At 57.4% G+C, this 16,515-nt stretch overlaps 6 protein-coding genes across 6 annotated transcripts; 3 read left to right on the top strand and 3 right to left on the bottom strand.

The window, feature by feature from the left end:
• Nucleotides 1-358: 358 nt before the first annotated feature.
• Nucleotides 359-1,519, top strand: GGS23DRAFT_599542 (uncharacterized protein; the record flags this gene model as incomplete). The annotated part of the gene is made up of 3 exons (XM_051518946.1): nucleotides 359-515; nucleotides 897-1,103; nucleotides 1,488-1,519. The coding sequence occupies 3 exons, from the start codon at nucleotides 359-361 to the stop codon at nucleotides 1,517-1,519; spliced, it is 396 nt and encodes a 131-aa protein (XP_051369158.1).
• GGS23DRAFT_237332 (uncharacterized protein) lies at nucleotides 1,468-4,732 on the bottom strand. Its single transcript, XM_051512121.1, has 3 exons — nucleotides 4,364-4,732; nucleotides 3,893-4,305; nucleotides 1,468-3,826 (listed from the first exon to the last, which is right to left on the bottom strand). Exons 1-3 carry the CDS (start codon nucleotides 4,501-4,503, stop codon nucleotides 1,584-1,586), a joined length of 2,796 nt encoding a protein of 931 aa, XP_051369157.1. The 5' UTR covers nucleotides 4,504-4,732; the 3' UTR covers nucleotides 1,468-1,583.
• Nucleotides 4,733-6,745: 2,013 nt separating this feature from the next.
• GGS23DRAFT_237329 (acyl-CoA N-acyltransferase) lies at nucleotides 6,746-7,762 on the bottom strand. Its single transcript, XM_051512120.1, has 2 exons — nucleotides 7,248-7,762; nucleotides 6,746-7,180 (listed from the first exon to the last, which is right to left on the bottom strand). The coding sequence occupies exons 1-2, from the start codon at nucleotides 7,624-7,626 to the stop codon at nucleotides 6,873-6,875; spliced, it is 687 nt and encodes a 228-aa protein (XP_051369156.1). The 5' UTR covers nucleotides 7,627-7,762; the 3' UTR covers nucleotides 6,746-6,872.
• Nucleotides 7,763-10,050: 2,288 nt separating this feature from the next.
• On the top strand, nucleotides 10,051-12,151 carry GGS23DRAFT_581431 (uncharacterized protein). Its single transcript, XM_051517185.1, has one exon. It carries the CDS (start codon nucleotides 10,658-10,660, stop codon nucleotides 11,696-11,698), a length of 1,041 nt encoding a protein of 346 aa, XP_051369155.1. The 5' UTR covers nucleotides 10,051-10,657; the 3' UTR covers nucleotides 11,699-12,151.
• On the bottom strand, nucleotides 11,747-12,151 carry GGS23DRAFT_237313 (uncharacterized protein). Its single transcript, XM_051512119.1, has one exon. The coding sequence runs from the start codon at nucleotides 12,004-12,006 to the stop codon at nucleotides 11,794-11,796; it is 213 nt and encodes a 70-aa protein (XP_051369154.1). The 5' UTR covers nucleotides 12,007-12,151; the 3' UTR covers nucleotides 11,747-11,793.
• Nucleotides 12,152-12,722: 571 nt separating this feature from the next.
• GGS23DRAFT_237284 (carbohydrate esterase family 3 protein) lies at nucleotides 12,723-14,702 on the top strand. The gene is made up of 2 exons (XM_051512118.1): nucleotides 12,723-13,346; nucleotides 13,475-14,702. The coding sequence occupies exons 1-2, from the start codon at nucleotides 13,193-13,195 to the stop codon at nucleotides 14,482-14,484; spliced, it is 1,164 nt and encodes a 387-aa protein (XP_051369153.1). The 5' UTR covers nucleotides 12,723-13,192; the 3' UTR covers nucleotides 14,485-14,702.
• The last annotated feature ends 1,813 nt before the right edge of the window (nucleotides 14,703-16,515 follow it).

Here is a 16,515-nt window from a genome sequence, read left to right as displayed (position 1 = left end):
TAATACTTATCCAGAGTAAGGCGTTATCGGGATCCGCTGGCCTGTTGAGGTACCTTAGGTACCTACCACCTCCCGATATAGGTACCAAGTACCCTCCCCCCGGAGCCTCCTACGCCATCGCCGGGGCTTAGCGAACCTACTTGCGCTATTGACTTCCGCCCGTCCTCTACCCCACAACAAGAAAGCCCTCTCACACCTAATTCCTCCTCCCCGAGGCCGGTATACCTAGATATCTACCCAACGTAGCATCGGCGGGCAGGCAAGATCCCCCCCCCCTTCGCGAGCCATCCCCAGAGCTGCTTGCACGGCCCGGCCTGCGGCCCCCCCCCTCCTCCCCTCCTCCTTGGCCACCGCCGCCATGACCATCGCCAACGTCGGCTCCGTCGTGCTGCACCTGGTCGTGTTCCTGACCACGCTCGTCAACTTCAACTCGGCCCTCGCCCACGTCGAGCCCGTCATGCTCATCTGCATCTACATCCTCTTCAAGCTGCTCGCCCGCACCCCCGACGACTTCTGTATGCTCAAATGCCAGGACCCCTAGGCCCTCCGACGTCCGCCGTCGCTCCCGGCGGTGGGCCCAGCAGCCCGCCCCCCCCCCGTTTCGCCCCTGTTCTGCCGCCCCGGGCCCGCGCTCCTAAGCGGCCAGCGTGGGGCCCCAGATAGACGGACAGCCCGGGCGATGGAGGGACCCCCTTCTAGGCGTTAGCTAGCCCCGCTGGATCCCGCCCCACACACGTGCGCTCGCGTATCTTCGCCCGGGTAGTATCGTAAGTTGTGCCTCGATCTGACCCGGGCGCCGCGCCGTCACACTAACAGCCGGAGCAGGATTGGCGCCATCCGGATCGACGCCTGCCTACATGGGATCTCGGCGGCAGGTCAATGCCGTCGGAGGCCAGTGGAATGGCTATTCCGGGCCCGCGCCACTCTGCGCGCCGTAATGAGCGCCCCTCGTGTACGTATCGCTACGGTTGCGGCCCTCGAGCCCGCCGTCGATGGCCCCGGGCTCCGCGCCGTAGCGTGCGCCGTGGCCACTGTTCCCGGCGTCGTATTCGGAGGCCCGTGGAAGGAGATGCTGCAGCCTGAGGATCTATCGTCCGTTACCAGTAGGAGGTTCGGGCAAAGACAGCCGCGGTGCGCCATCGAAGTAGTAGTAGCATCGGCAGGCTTCGGTTACAGAACCACGACTCCGCCGTGGCTATGCTTTTGTGTTTCTAAGCGCCTACTACATTTGAGCCGCAACTCGTTTCCTTTCTCGCGGGGCCCAAGCCAGATTTCTCGGCTACTGGACAGTCGCGAAGCACAGAACACCGGGGAGTCAGAGAGGCACGAACGGCTCGCGCTAGGTATATAGGACTACCTGGCAACATCGTCCCCGTCAGGTCGGACACACTAGCCTACCTAACCGATCTGGTGAAGAGGATAGCATGGGGCGTAGATAGTAGAATATGTGTCGGGCCGTCTTAGGTATAATAACTAAGTTGTTTCAGACCTTTTCAACAACACCAAGCTGTTCCCCTAAATGCGACCTCACAGGCGTACGCGCCTATCCACCCACCTTAAGCCACCCCTCCCCGCTTATTCGCTCATTCGACCTCCTCGATCCTCGGCCTCGTCCCTCCCTGTTCCTGCAAGGGCGGCAGCCTGGCCGCCGGAGACCCCGCCCCGAGATTCAAGCCCGCGAGCCGCGCGAGCCCCGGCCCGCGGCCGCCCTCGTCGACGTCGCGGGGCGTCAGTCTCGCGAGGCGCCAGTTGTCGAGGCTCTCGAGGACGTCTTGGGCATGCTGGCGCGCGAGCCCGTCCGTGTCCGTGTCGGCGACGTAGGCGAGCGCGGCGCGGACCTCGGCCTCCTTCTCGCCGCCCATCCCCGCGAGCCCAAACCCGAAAGGACTGGCGGCGCGGCCCCCTACTACCGCCGGCCCTGGGCCTCGGGACGCGAGCGCCCGCGCGAGGTGAAGTATGAAGACCACCGCTGCGCGCCGCAGGATACCCGCCTCCGGCCCGCGCTCAAGCGCTAGCACCCCTAGGCACAGGTCGACCGCAGCAGCGGCGAGCGGTGCGCCTAGGCCCGGCGCGTTCGTCTCGGCCGCCGCTGCGAGGATCGAGAGCGCCGAGGCGCGGACGCGCATGTCCTCGGCGCCGCGGCGGCTCTCCCACCCGGCCACGATCTGCGCGACGAGGTCGTCGCGGGCTCTCTGCTCCGCGGTCCGACCGTCCTCATCCTCATCCTCGTCCCCGTTGCCGAGCACGCCCGTCGCTGGACCCTGCCGGGCGTCCCGCGCGGTGTCAGCCCTGTCTTTCACCTCGCGGACGCGGTCGGCGCGGCGCTGGCGGGCCTCAGTCTTCGGGCGACGGGGCCGCCGGCCCGCGAGGAAGAGTAGCGCTTGTCCGACCTGGGCGGCGATCTCACCGGCGAAGGTCTCGCCTAGGCGCTGGAGGACCTGGAGTAGGGCCTCGCCGAAGCGCAGGCGAGTGTCGACCGTCTCGCGCTCGTCCGCGTCGACGTAGTGGTCGAGCAGCTCCTTGACCGTCGAACGCGGATGCCGGTCCGCGAGCTGCGTGAAGAGCCGCACCACCGTCAGGTTGACGTAATCCTCGCTCTCGTTGAGCAGCGACGACAGCAGCACTAGCGTCGCCTGGATGTCGAGAATCGGGCTGCCGGCGCGTATCAATCCCGATAGGAGGTTCAGACCCTCCGAGCGCACAGGAGGCGGCGAGTCCGCCTGCGTAATGTACGAGATAGCTAGGTTGTATGTCTTGCGGTCTTCTACCTGGCGGTCCGTCGGTGCTGTCGTCCGCTCCGAGGGGTCGTCTATCGCGTCTCGGTATTTGAGGAGGAGCGAGAGATTGCGAGCGGTCTGCGATACATCGGCTTCCGGTGCCTTACTAATGCGCCCGAGGGAATCCTCGATGGACGAGAGGAGGTCAGCGCGGACCATCGATCTCTGGAATCCAGGTGCCGCTACGACGAGATTCAGCAAGCTGAGAGCTACTGGCGTAGCGTCGTCGCCAGGCCCCTCCAGTGATATTTGCGATTCAGCAAGTATCTCACAGACCAGCTCGATCATTTGCCTCCAATTGGACACCAGCCGATCGGACAGCTTCTCCATCATCTTTTGGAGTACTTTCGCCTCTGCTAGCTGCACCGTCGGGTCTCCCTGCTGGTCGTTCTCGGGAGTTATACGGATCTCGTGAGTGGCTTTCGTGGGGTTGAACGAGCCTCGGAACAGGGTTAAGAAAAGCGCAGAGATATCCGATTCAGTTGCTACCGATTGCAACAATTGCACGTAGGCGTCCGACTTGGCTTCTAAGAGGCCTAGATCTAACGTTAAGTGTGTGGCGTTTGTGCCATCACGCAGCTGTTTCACCTGAAGGTCGGAATCCCCTACTCTATCGTAGACCCATCGAGTCCTTGACGGGTCGGCGTTGCCATTGACTAGAAGATTCTTGAGAAGTGCCTGGAACCTTTCCGGAGATCCCGCAATCTTGAGGAAGATCTGCAGAAGAGTGGTTGCTGGACGCCGGTACCGCTCATCGAATCTCTCATTCACAGGAGGCCACGAGGATATGGTCCACATAGGCAGCATTAACGGCCCGAGAAGCCTCTTAGTCAGTCCAGGATTAGGATGCGAGTCTAGCAAAGAGGATAAACGCTTGAGAGCAGTGTGCAGCTCATCTGCTTCGACAGAAACAGTCTCCTTCCGTAAATCAACAACTTCATCTGGGCCGGCGCTGAATACTACAGGTTTCTTTGCTGCTTCCTGGGTGGATAAACTGGCGTTTATCTTCGAGAGCATCGGCGCGGCAAATGCCTTCCATCCAGCCGAGCCTGAGCACCAAGATTCGTTAGCATCTATGACTGAAGAATGACTTCCTAGAGCTAGTGATTACACACCAGGGGCACCGAATTGCCTTCTCCCCAACACGCCGAAGCCGATGACGTAGGCCGCGGCTTTGACGAGATCTTGGCCGTCCTTCCCGTCGAGGAGAGCTAGAAGCTGCGGTGCTATGCCGGGGAACCACTCCTCGGGAGAGACGGTAGCTGGCGGGGCGGAAAGCAAGTTGGTGGCCAGCTTAAGGGCTTCCATCGTGATATTCGCGCCTTGCTTCTGCAGCGTTGGGGCGTCGGACGCCCTCAGGGTGCTGGATGGGTGGACGGAAAACACAAATTCTAACGTGGACCGAACACCATCTGGGCGCTGAGGAAGCAGAGTTAAGATGTCCATTAGATGAACCCGGAGCCATGGTGGGGCGCCATCAGGACCGGTCAACTTGCTCAGGGCGGACATGAGTGCTAGAGTACTCGTTCTACAGTTGAAGATTTAGAGACGAGGTTGATGTCGGGGTTGTTTTCGCTTTCCCTTACCTCGACAAGAGCGCACTCAACTCCCGCTGGCCTTCCGAACGAGATGCGTCATCGCCCGAGGGTTGAAACGCCCTCGCAGACGCCTTCTCGATGGCTGACACCAGGGTCTGCTTTTCTCCATCGGCTTGCCTGGTATCCATGGTGGCGGACGGTTTAGTTTTACTACTGGCGTCAACACTCGGGTGAGCGCTTTGTGTCAGCGGGTTCGTCGCGGTCCGAGGAGCTCGGCACGGGCAACAGAAACTGCTGCATCTGCGTTAACTGGTCACGTTAGGCACCGCAACGCCTCCAAGGTGAAGACGTAAGGAAATAGGAAATTTAGTAAATAGGTATGTCCAGGTTCTGATTACTCACTCAGGTTCCTACGGCATCTGACGTCGTTGGGGTTCATAGATAGCGGATAGGGGATAAAAGGGGTATCTGACAAGCCATGATAGTACCTAAAGGAGGTGTTGTGTCAATGGAGTTGGTTAAGGTGGACTGAGCTCTGGTTGCCAGGTGCTCTGGCCCCGTGCCAGATGTCAACACGACGCGGTCCCCCCCCCCATTCTCTTGCCTACGCGACGCGACCCTCGACTACCTAATACATAAGATTCAAAGCATCCATCTGCCTCGCTTGCTTCCCTTCCCTCCCTCTCTCCTCTTCGTCAACACCGCGTATCCTACAGCACCCGTCGCCAACTTCCTAATTCCCTCCCGGAGACCACGCCTATCGGCAACCGAGATACGAATTGGATCGCATGCACTCCCCCATTGGCTTCCCTTCTTGAGAGACGGCTCTTTCGCTCGCATACCCTCTGACAGGAGGGGATCGAGCCCTACCAAACTCGCACGACGCCTCCCCCACTGCTCTCCGATTCCCATTTTCCGAAAGGAATGTCCTCGTGGCCCCTGCGTCGATCTCGAGAAAAACCTCACACGACACGCCGGTACACCCGTGGTCAATGTCGACCTGGTGGGCAGTCCCCGCGTGAGGATCGTCGTGTGAAGGCGCCAGCCTGGACCTGGCTATCGGATCGAGCCGCCAGGGAATGTGGTTTCTGAACATAACCCTAATGTGTCTCTTGGTTTCTAGTCTTGCGTTTACAGTCGTCCCAAGTCGCTTTTTATATCCCTAGCTGCTTCCGTGACGCCCCCCTGCTGAAAAGTAGGCCAGGCCGACCGGGGCATCGGGATGGAAGGGCGATGATCGGACACTCCAGTCGCCCCCCGGGCGCGTGAGAGGCTTTAGCCATGAGTCCGTCCGATAAGAACTCCTGGCCTGGAGTCGCTCGTCAGCTTTATGCCGCTGGAATCAGGACTCTGGTCGCTGCGTTACCGTGCTGGAGGTGTTGGTCAGAACCAGACGGGTTGGAAGATGACTTTCTGGCGGCTTCACCACTGCTGGCTGGTGGCAACAGGGCTCTCATCGAGGCCTTGCTCGTAGCATCGGGGACGATCGGGAAGAACGTAACATTGGCTTCGTACAGTCGAGGGTCGTGGGCAATTTCATACCCTATATCGCCAGTCTAGCTTGCCAGAATCACTTACGCCAGGGAATTCTACTCGGCTAAGTGAGCGACGATCGCGTGGTTGCAACAGAACTTGCCCATAGTCTCTCGACACCATATACCCGCTGCCATGTTATAAGATCTGGGTACCCTTTTGTTCCATAGCTACGTACCAGCTGGCGGTCGGTGTCGGTGTAAAAGCTGACTTGTCGGTCGCCTGCAACCTCATCTACTCCACCCCTGGCTCTACCAGCTCCCGGCACCGCATCCCGGCACCCGCCACGGGTGTGTCATTTTACGAGGTCTGACCAGGCGCATTAATTCCCTCTCGTGGGCCGCGCCCCACGATGATGGGGGACGCCAAACTCCCCTTTCGCCAACCGGTCGCTCCTAGCGACCGGTCGGCGAGCTTCCCTCGACTCTGCCAGAAACTGGACTGAGGAGAGATGATAGTGCGGCTTTTATGGACGTCTTTTGGCCGTACGCGAACGCCCCCCTTGCCGCTCCTTGGAACCCGACGGGGAGGAATCAAAAACTAGTCCTCGCTGGCAGTGCGTTCGACAGAAAGAGGCTTCTCTCGAGATTGGTGTTAGTGTCGGCTGTTGTGATACGACTCGCCGGTTCCGAAGCTTAGGCTAGTCGAGGACGGGGGTGATGCCGTTGGAACTTGGCTGTGCGGGTCCTGCTAGGAGACGCATGCCGTCGGGATGCCCGCTATGAGGTTCGCGTCCGCAGGACCAGCGTCGGGACCCATCTAGAGTTGGTGTCAAAGCTTTGTGCTTGTCCGGCTCTGGTTCCTGCGAGTCGTGTAGCGTCAGATCGGGAATCCTGTCGGTATACCTTTCTCACTCTATTTTCGAATACCAGGACAGGCCCGTTGGATGGTAGTCCTAGGCTGTCTCCTTCTCCATCTCTTGATTGAGTCGGAGGCGGCCCCCTTTTTTAGGGGATAAGTCTCCCTACCTACTACCCTACACTACGACGCAGATGCTAATTCGTTGCGGCAGACAATTTTCAGCCTAGTAACTCTCCGGGTAGCCCTTGTCTGCCCACTCCTTGAAGCTAATGCCCCCGGCTTTGCTCGGCAACCTCACCATCAAGGGAACCTCGATATCCGTCTCGAAACCAGTAGCCTCTGCCTTTTGGATTATGCGGACATGCGTCAACCTTTCGAAGCCTTCGTGCTCGTATAGCAGCAGCCCAGTCCCCGTAGCCTCGAGGTATAGTGGAAGTTCGAGCTTGTCGGCCACTTCCATTCCCCATCGTAAGAGCAGTGTCCCAGCGCCGCGACGTTGGTGGTCTGGATGTACCGCCGTAGTTTGAAGGTCTAGGTCTCGTGTCGGCTCGTGTCAGCTACCAGCGTGAACACACGCACCACTTAGACGAACACTTACAAACATGTCTACGCCCACTAAACAGCTGATCCCTAATCTCCCATACGGGCATGATGACACTCTCGCTCCTCTCCCGCTCCTTTCCCGTGAGCCAGGGCATGCCCTCGGGCATCTTCCAGCCATTCTCGGCGCCCGGCCGCCAGAAAATCTCCCAGTTGGCTATCCCGACGATCTCTCCGGTATCGGTATCGACACATTTGATCGGGTAAACGTTGGTATCGTGCCCCCAGGAGTCCTTCATAACTTGGTCGTAGGCCTCCCGGTCGACGCCTCCCGGGAACAGGAAACCCATCACCGGCTCGTTCTTGAAGGCTGCGAAGTAGATGTCGTGCAAGACTTTGATGTCGGACTGCTGGGCGGGTAGGACGACTAGCGGCATCTTGACTGATGTTCGAAACGACGCTATAATCAGTGGCCTCGGTAAGCGGTTGTGTGTCGAGAGAAGAGGCTCTTGCAGGTAGGTCGGAGTAGTGAGGTGTGTCGTCTTGACTGCTATTAAACCGTAGTTGTCCCCCGCCCCTTTATGTAGGCACGAAGGAGCGAGGCCACCCCTCAGAACAGTGCGGACCCGGAAGCCCCATGGATTCTCATGAGGGGCCGCATTCCCAGCATCTGGCTGGAAGTAGCTATAGTAGAATACATCATCGTTGCCTAAGCCGCTTTGACCGTGCAATCTCGCCTGCGAGGTAGCTTACCTAACACGCTCACGATCGTTGCAAAGAGGAAGGGCGGCCTGTTCGCGGGCCGGGAGTAGGAGTTGTGCATAGGTGAGTCCACCCACGGAGCCCTTCGGCGAATTTCAACCTTGTCCTCGTATTCGTATTCGCGGGAGTCCTCCTTTCTACCTAAACCTACAGATCTCTATGTACACACATACACGGAACTGCGGTTGTTTAGAAGCATGATGGATAGTTGTCTTTAAAATGTCAATAGGGTATAGAATCGATAGAAGGTGGCGAGCCGTGTCTCGTATTCGTTTAAACCACAGCGCGCGTGCGAGAGAGGGCTGACGACTAGATCTGAGCAGTGCTCACCGGGATATCTATCCCTCTTTCCCTTACCTCGACTATCTGATGCAATAGAGCCGCCTCGTCCTAGTTACGAATGCAGTCTTCGGCTGGAGAATCCACGCATTTCGCGGGCCAGGCCCAAGTCAGCCCCCGGGGAGAGCCAGCAGTCACAGCACTAACGGGCAAGCGAAGCAGACTGAGAGGCATTTCCAGATTAGGCACATGTTGGAGGCTTCGGAGACGGTGATTGGACGGACGGCTGAGACCAGCCTTGGAGTTTGGTTCATCATCGTCCGGGCTTGTCAGGACGAAGAATGAGGTGCCCGGGTCAAGTGCAATAGGGCAGTGCCTGACGCCAATAAGCTAGGTGTGTCTTTGCCTACAAGGGGGGTCGGTCGGTCGGTCGGTCTATGGTCTATCGGATTGGGTGATTCTGCGGCACACGCACTCGCATTCTCGATAGCGCATATTACCCTATTCCTTTAGTACCTTGGGGAAATGCCTGCATGGGCGGGATACGCTATCGATCCCCTGCCCACACGGCGCAGTGGTTTAGCGTCTGGCTATAGGTATATGGCGGTATGATGCCGCTATATAAGTAGGTTCGAATCCTGCTGTAGTGAAACCAGGGGCCCGTATACGTCCTTTAAACCTGCGACTAACCACTGCTAAAAAACTGGAACCGCCTTTATAGGGAAAGGATATAGCTTGAACCGCGAAAAAGCGCGCCGCGAGAATGCGAGATACTGAATAGGTAGCTAAATGCTCTGTGGTAGCTTAGGGCTGTTCCAACACCAGCACTCCTTATTCGGCTGACTAATCAAACCAGTTGCGCCAAAGCGACGGCGACAGGGTGAAGACATTCGAGGGCTTACAACTGTTGGCGATCCTGGCGCGATTTGCCCGCCGCGCGCAAGACCAGCCCACCACTGCCGCGCATTTTCGCCCGAACCAACAGTTCCGTCGGGGGCTAGCAGTGGTATTCGGAGCCCTCATGTAAACCGTCGTTCTGTAACCTCGGAGGGCCAACAAAGGTCGATTTACCGCGCGCGGCAACGACGCCAAAGGTTAGGTCTTGCAGGAGAGATTAACGGACTCTCGTCGAGAGAGCGGGAATGGGCGGCGAAGCCGTCCATTCTAAGGCTTCGTTGAGTATATAAGAGAATAATCGATGGAGTTAGGGGTTCGGAGCCCCTCGTAGGCTCCGCAACGACCCCGATTTCCCTAGCGTAGCGACGTAGAGTAACAATTTGTCGAAAGCAATGCGCCTGAGTTATCGCATAGCGTGGCTGGAGGCCGCGATGTTGAAGCTCCGAATGCTAAGTCAAGTGCTGGGTCCGTAACACGGTTATACATATAGTAGAAGCTTCCTACGCAGCCGCAACACCTTTTCCAATACCTATTACTGCATAACCTGGGTAGAATGTAGTGTGTTAAGTCGAGCTGGTCACCGACAGGACCGGTTGATGAGAGGACACCAGGCCCGGCCTCTGCGTGTCTGCTACCAACAACGCGTCGGGGACTATCGTCGGCGGCAATGAGCCTGCTTTGCCTGTTCAAGATGGAGCGGGATGAGGGAGCTTTGAGTATATAAAGGGAGCGCAAGTATCGGAGCTCAGGCTGTCTCTCAGTCAGTAAGCATCACAACAATTCAGTTCCTCAAGCTCAGAATTCTCTTCTACAATATTCTTCCTTACTTTTCTCGACTCCCTCCGCCAGAAACCCTCTCTCTCTCTCTTCTTACTGAGACGGCTTTTCCCTTTCAACAAAGGCTTTTGGCACCGCCCACCAAACTTCGCCCCGTCTATCAGCGCCAAGGTATGTACGATGCAAGGCCTCCCTATTTAGGAGCAATTGATAATAACCCCGCTTGAGATCTAGTTCGACACAATGTTCACATACCAATATGTCCACTGGCCACCTAGGATCGGGGTTACTGTTGGTTGTTGTCGCTTTGACCGTAGACGGTCAAAATGGAGGGGCAAGGGAGTACGGGATAATAACCATGTCATTCGTTTAAATCTACCTACTAGATTCGTTTTGAGGACGCTCGCTTTTATTGTGTCGGCAGAAGTGTTTCGCAGGCGTTAGTCCTACCCCATCCAATAGTGATGTGTCCGACCTGTCGACTGCCTCATCCCGCATGCCCTACCAACTGACCCAACCTCCCAACGCGAAAACCGCAGTGGCCGTTCATGGCATTCCACCCATGGTACCTTTGAAGCTGACTGTCTATAAAAGGTCTCTCTCCTCTTCCCTCTATAAGCCAGCTCATGTCTGCCCTCGCAACTCTCTTACCTACCCTAAGCCAGGCAAAACCAAGTACGACATTCTACTTTTGGCGTTGTTCCCCAGTCGCTCTGCTCTGCCCATACCGATATAGCCTGCTCAATTCTCATCATGGCATCTCTTCCTCCCAAGCAAGCACCGTTCAACATGATCGAGGTCCTCCAGGGCCCACCCACGCAGCCCATCTATTATCGGATTAGCGTCGGGTCTTCGGTAAAGTACCTGATGGGCCCGAAACCTCTCTCCGGTCTGCCCGATGGGTCGGGCGAACATCTAGGATTCGACACGGTGCCCGCCGGAGACTGGGACGTTGGTAATCTTGTCGTCGGTGCCGACGGGAAGTTCGCGCTCGTCTCAACCGAGAAACGACGCTTCCCGGATCTCACGCCTGCCTGGCATGGATCGCGAATCGACCTGCTGGAGCTTGGAGATCCGGTCGAAGCCCGCGAGGATTACGAGCTACAACTCCGAGTCCACGTCCCATCGGACCCCTATCCTGGCGCCGCGAATCTCGAGGCGGACACGGTTTTGGCCTTCTGGAACATCGACCTGGAAGGTGTCGATAGTTATGCCCTCGCACAGGAAAGCCGCATCTATTCGCTCCTTCAACACAAGTCCATCGCTCCGCGCTTCCTTGCACACCTTACCGATAACCACGATCGTGTGATTGGATACGTCTTGGAATCGGTTCCTGCGCGCAACGCCGGTACTGACGATCTCGATCTCTGCCGGAAGGCCCTGCAGGACCTTCACAGTCTCCGTATTCTCCACGGGAACCTCAGCAGAGGTGCCTTCTTGATCCGTGAGGATATTCCTGTCGCACAGCTTCAGTTCTTTCATCAGTCAAGAGAGGCTGCGGACCAAACACTCCTGGATGAGGAGATGTCCAAGCTCGAAGAGGTCCTGCGGGAACCCTTGCCCAAGCCAGGTGGCGGCGACGTAAGCGACGAACTTGCCGCCATCCAGACACGCGATGGCTATATCCATCCGTTCCTCTTTTGGCAGCTCAAGCACGATGGCCGAATCAGCATCTCCCAAGATGATCACCGATCCTTGCTGGCCGAGCTGGGGGAGAAGGACTGGCACTACACTAGGCATGATGTGGAGGACACTGCCAAGAGGTTGAGGGAGAACGGAGGACATCTCCCTTGAGTATATTACCGAACCCAGACTTCCGGCGTCACGGTGCGGCGTCACATGATCCGAAGGGTCTGTGAGATCGTCCGCCCATAGGCATGATGCCCGGCTCAGCCCCTTCGTAGGGTGGAAAACCTACCGACCAAACCGCATAAGCTATGACCCCAAATCGCGGCTAGGTACGGTAGGTTAGCAGTGTTTAGGTCTTTTCCGACCTGCCTCCGTCTATTAGGTATCCATGTTATATATACGTATACTTTTGTGGAAGATGCTACAACAGACACGTATACTGGGTTGATTGGATTGCACTGGGTATGATACATACCTACCTCTCACACACCGGATAGCCAAGGTACTTAGGCACGCAAGTATCGATGAGTTCGACCTAGAGAAAACAGGAATCGGGAAGCTTCACGGACATGCGGCACAGGTTAAAGAATTACCCTAGTAAACACCTGTCGAAGGGAGGCCCTGTACCTAGGTACCTAACGTCTTCACGATAATAACAACCTCCTACCACCCTAAGCCTAGCATCCTGCACCACCACCATTGTCCAATTGCCGTAGGGCTGCCATGTGTATCATCCTATCGATGTACGTATGTGGTATACCTATGTTGTACATGGCATGTAGGTATAGGTACGTGAGATTGCCGACATTCCGCGCGTTGGGGGCGTCTAGAGGCTTGCGATGCGCCAGGACGGCCAACCCTCCACGTCTACGTGCCCCCAAGACCGGATCGTCCAGGCTTGGCTAGGATTCCGCCACCACGAGAAGGGGGACTATGACGTTGGCCCGTAGCGACACGAAAACGGCACGACCAGGCTCTGGAGCTTGGCTTGTCTCTCCTCGTCTGCGTGCGCCTTTGTTTCATTGGATCCTACAGGGAGACGAGACGCCTTGAGGCTTTGTGGGCGTAAGCCGATACCACGCGGATTTCTCTTGGCCGCATGCCCAAGTGGAACACCAAGTAAGTGTGTACATTAGCTGCGTTTTCCTCGTACGTATATCTACCTCACATTGGAGTGAATGGCCATTGAAGTACGTCCAGGTATTAATAGGATACCCCCTTAGGAGGGGCTAGATAGTTACCTACCTAGATTAGCTACCTAGACAGTTGTGTAAGTCAAGACGGATAAGATGCCGAGAACCAATCCACCTACTGCCAATTGGTACTCGACATCCCAAGACTCGAATCCTGGGGGGTTTTTTTTTATCTTCCCTTCGCAACGGCGCATGGGGCAGTGCAAGTAACCTATTGCTTACTTGCTTGCCTGCCTGCCTGGGCGGTTTGCGTAAGACGTGGACAAAAGGGGGTTATAGAGACAATCGAGGACGCTCACTGGCAAAAAACAGAGAAAAAAAAAAAGGAACCCATTCTGTCCAGCCAACCGTGCCAGCCCATTCCACTCTCTCTTCTACCATTCAATGCCGATGGGTTTCTAGTAAGACAACGCCTTTTTTTCCGTCTCTCATTTTATCTCTGTCCTCTCGACTGTGCGACGTAAACATGCATCCCTCCCCGCCCTCGCCGAGCATGGAGGCCGACAAGAATCAATCCATGGCACCGACGGCATCGAGGAGATCGTGCCCGTCGTTCATGCGCACGAAGAGGGCCATATTTGCCTTATCTATGCTGGTCATCGTTTCGGCAGTGCTAATAGGCAAGTCGTAATCCCTCTTCTCTTCTCTTCTCTTCTCTCGTCTCGTCTCGTCGCTTGGTCCGAGGTTGATACGTATTTTTACGTCCCCGTCGATGTGTCCGACCACTAATACCAACCGTACCATCTAGCTCTGGGCGCGGCCAACATCCTCCACCCTAGAAGCGACGTCAGCAGCGACGACGGCGGCGGCGCGGGGAGCGACAGTAGCACCAACAGCACCGTCCCCACCGATGACCCGCCGACGATCACCATCACGCAGAACGGCATCACGATCCCGCCCGGCGACTGGCGGCCGGAGAACTCGAGCAGGATCGCGGACGGCACGCCGCTGCGCATCATGGCGCTCGGCGCGTCGCTCGTGCGCGGCGAGTTCTCCACGGGCGACGTCGGGTTCCGGCAGACGATGCGGGAGGAGCTGACGGGGACGCTCGGCGCCGTGGTCAACATGGTGGGGTCGCAGCGGTTCGGCGACATGCTGGACAACGACCTGGAGGCGTACGGGGGCAACCGCGTGACGCAGATCCACGAGCACGCGCGGCGCATCGTGCCGCGGCTGCAGCCGAACCTGTTCCTGGTGCACGTGGGGTCGAACAACGTGCTGCAGCACCGGGACGTGAACCGGACCGGCGCGGACCTGTTCGCCTTCGTCGACTACCTGCTGACGGCGTCGCCGCGCGCCGCCGTCGTGGTCAGCACCTGCCTCACCAACACGGTGCCGGGCTGCGAGCCCGAGATCCTCGACGTCAACCGCCAGTACCGCGCGCTGATGCGCGACCGCTTCGCCGGCCGCCCCGTCCTGCTCGCCGAGATGCACCCCAGCGAGGGCTTCCCCGGCCGCCCCCAGGTCGCCGACATCGGCCCCGACGGCACCCACCCCACCGACTACGGCTACGCCCTCATGGGCCGCATCTTCGTCGACGCCGTCCGCGTCGCCGACGACCTCGGCTACCTCCGCCGCCCCGTCCCCAACGGCCTCGCCGACGACGGCGAGGCCGGCCGCGCAAACGAGACCTCCGCCACCGCCGAGCTGCCGCCCACCGCCACGCCCACGCGGGTCACTCGCACCACTCGCGCCACTTCTACCGTCGCCACGGGCACAGCTACGTCGGCGACCGCGTCGACAAGTCCCCGTTTGTAGCCGTACATAGGTATCTGGAGCGCACGGAGCAGCTAGTTAACCAGAGCGGTGCCGTTCTCCGGTGCTTTTCTCGCGATGCGCGACCCGTTTTCGGCACGGGAGCCAGACGCGTGCGCGGATGCAGCTACGCCCGGACGACTGTACGCGAGCGGGTCGATACGGACGAGGCGTGGCCCCTGGTCGGATGTATAGATAGATCGGATAGACGGCGGCGGCGACGCGATGCGACGAGAACGAGCACCTAGAATGAACACGATCGGTCGGCCAACACGCACGAAGGGCGCCGGCCTGCACGCTCTGGAATCGTCGCGACGCCGCGGCAGGCTCTGAATGCGTAGACAGGCAGGTAGGTGTAGGCCGGCTCAAATTGCCTGCTTGCTTCGGGTCGACTGCCGAATCGCTGCGGGGAGGAGGCGGAGGCGTCCTAATAAGTACCTACCTGCATGCATACATAGCAACAGCTTGGCCAAGCATTAGATGGGTAATAAGCGAGAATGGCCCTGGCGTCGGGGGATGGCATGGTAAGCCCTCCTTAGCTATCCTGTGCACGCGGCGCGTTACGAAGCGGGGATCGTGAAACACGGGCAGGCGTGGTTCGGCTTGCCAGTGGATGGGTAGATAGATTTGCGAGAGCGTCCCTTGATAGAGGCGTCTGCTATATGTGTACATAGAACGTGTGTGTTTTTGCATACGATACAGGGGAGGGGATCTGTCGATACCCTGTCAGCAATGGTGTCAGGGTGTTGACATAGCGTCCGCATCCACATTGTAGCGAATTGAACTCTGGGGTGACGAATGATGACAGGTATGACATTGATGTGGGTGCGTTGGAGACTTACATGGAGGCATCAAGAACCTACAACGCCTAAGCGTCAGTGTTGTGAGACCTAGTTCAACGCCTAATCTATTAGCATCATAGGCACCTAGGTAAATTATAGGTGATGATGAGCAACTTTAGACACTTGCAGGGCTTTAGTGGTAATGCGGCCTATTTTCTTCGGCATAGGTAAGCTGTCCTGACGATGCTCTAGAGCGCGATGACGAGGCTTCGTGATGGTGGCCGTGGTGTTAGCCTAAGGTCATCAGATGACCCACCTCCTCTTGGGCTAATGATAGGCACTTCGACATACGCCTTCTTAATATGAGGCTACACTGAGGTGCGACGATGAGGTTTGTGATGACATGTTGGAAATGATAATCAACTAAAAATATGTCCATGGACAAATAGCATATCTAACTGCTTATAGTATATAGCACCCTCTCGTAAGTTCACCCGGCCACATCACTGGGGGGAGAGTGTACCTATCGTGCTAGAATGCCATGGAAATCCCCGCAAGCGATAGAACATTTTTCTTGATAAAATCATAAAAAGCTATCATTAGAAAGGCAAAGCCACCCACCAATTTACTATTATCCGCACAAGCTACAAAACGGTTCTCAGAGATCGCGCGAGCCTCTTGAAGATAGATTGGGCTTTCACCGTTGTCGTGAGTGCCTGCTTCCGCTCTCCGTCCGGGTATGGTCGCGACGCTGACATGTCACAGGACTGCAGCAATTCAAGTCGGCGACCCATCTCCCTATTACGGGAACGCCTCTTCAGAGCAACCTCAAAAAATTATGGTCCCTTGTTGTAGCCTCCGTGGTCGTTCTTCTCGCCCGCATTCGTTAGCAAGTAATGGCGACCAGTTTACCCGCGTAAATAGAAGGGGAAGGATACGGGGACTATGCGTGCTTAGATCGGACCGTGGGATCTCGAACCCAGCTTGATGTATGAGGACGGACCCTAAACGGGAGACGAGCGAACGACGAGAGCTAGAGACGAGCGAGAGAGTCAGAAACGGGAATCTTTCATGTCTTCTCTTCTCTAGTCTTGGTTCTCAATAGATACTTCCCTATCCCCCAGTACCCCTCGGCCCTATCAGGCGGTTACGGCATCGCGTTAACAGGCGTCATTGATGGAAGACGAGGGCCAGACTCCCAGGCAAAAAAAAAAAGAACGAGACGATGGCGAGGTAATACCTAGTTAAGGAG

This window comes from Durotheca rogersii (assembly GCF_024521655.1).
Source record: "Durotheca rogersii strain YMJ 92031201 chromosome Unknown GGS23scaffold_24, whole genome shotgun sequence".
Taxonomy (NCBI): Eukaryota; Fungi; Ascomycota; class Sordariomycetes; order Xylariales; family Xylariaceae; genus Durotheca; species Durotheca rogersii.
The sequence above is the reverse complement of the archived record's forward strand: the minus strand, read 5'-3'. Positions and strand labels throughout refer to the sequence as shown.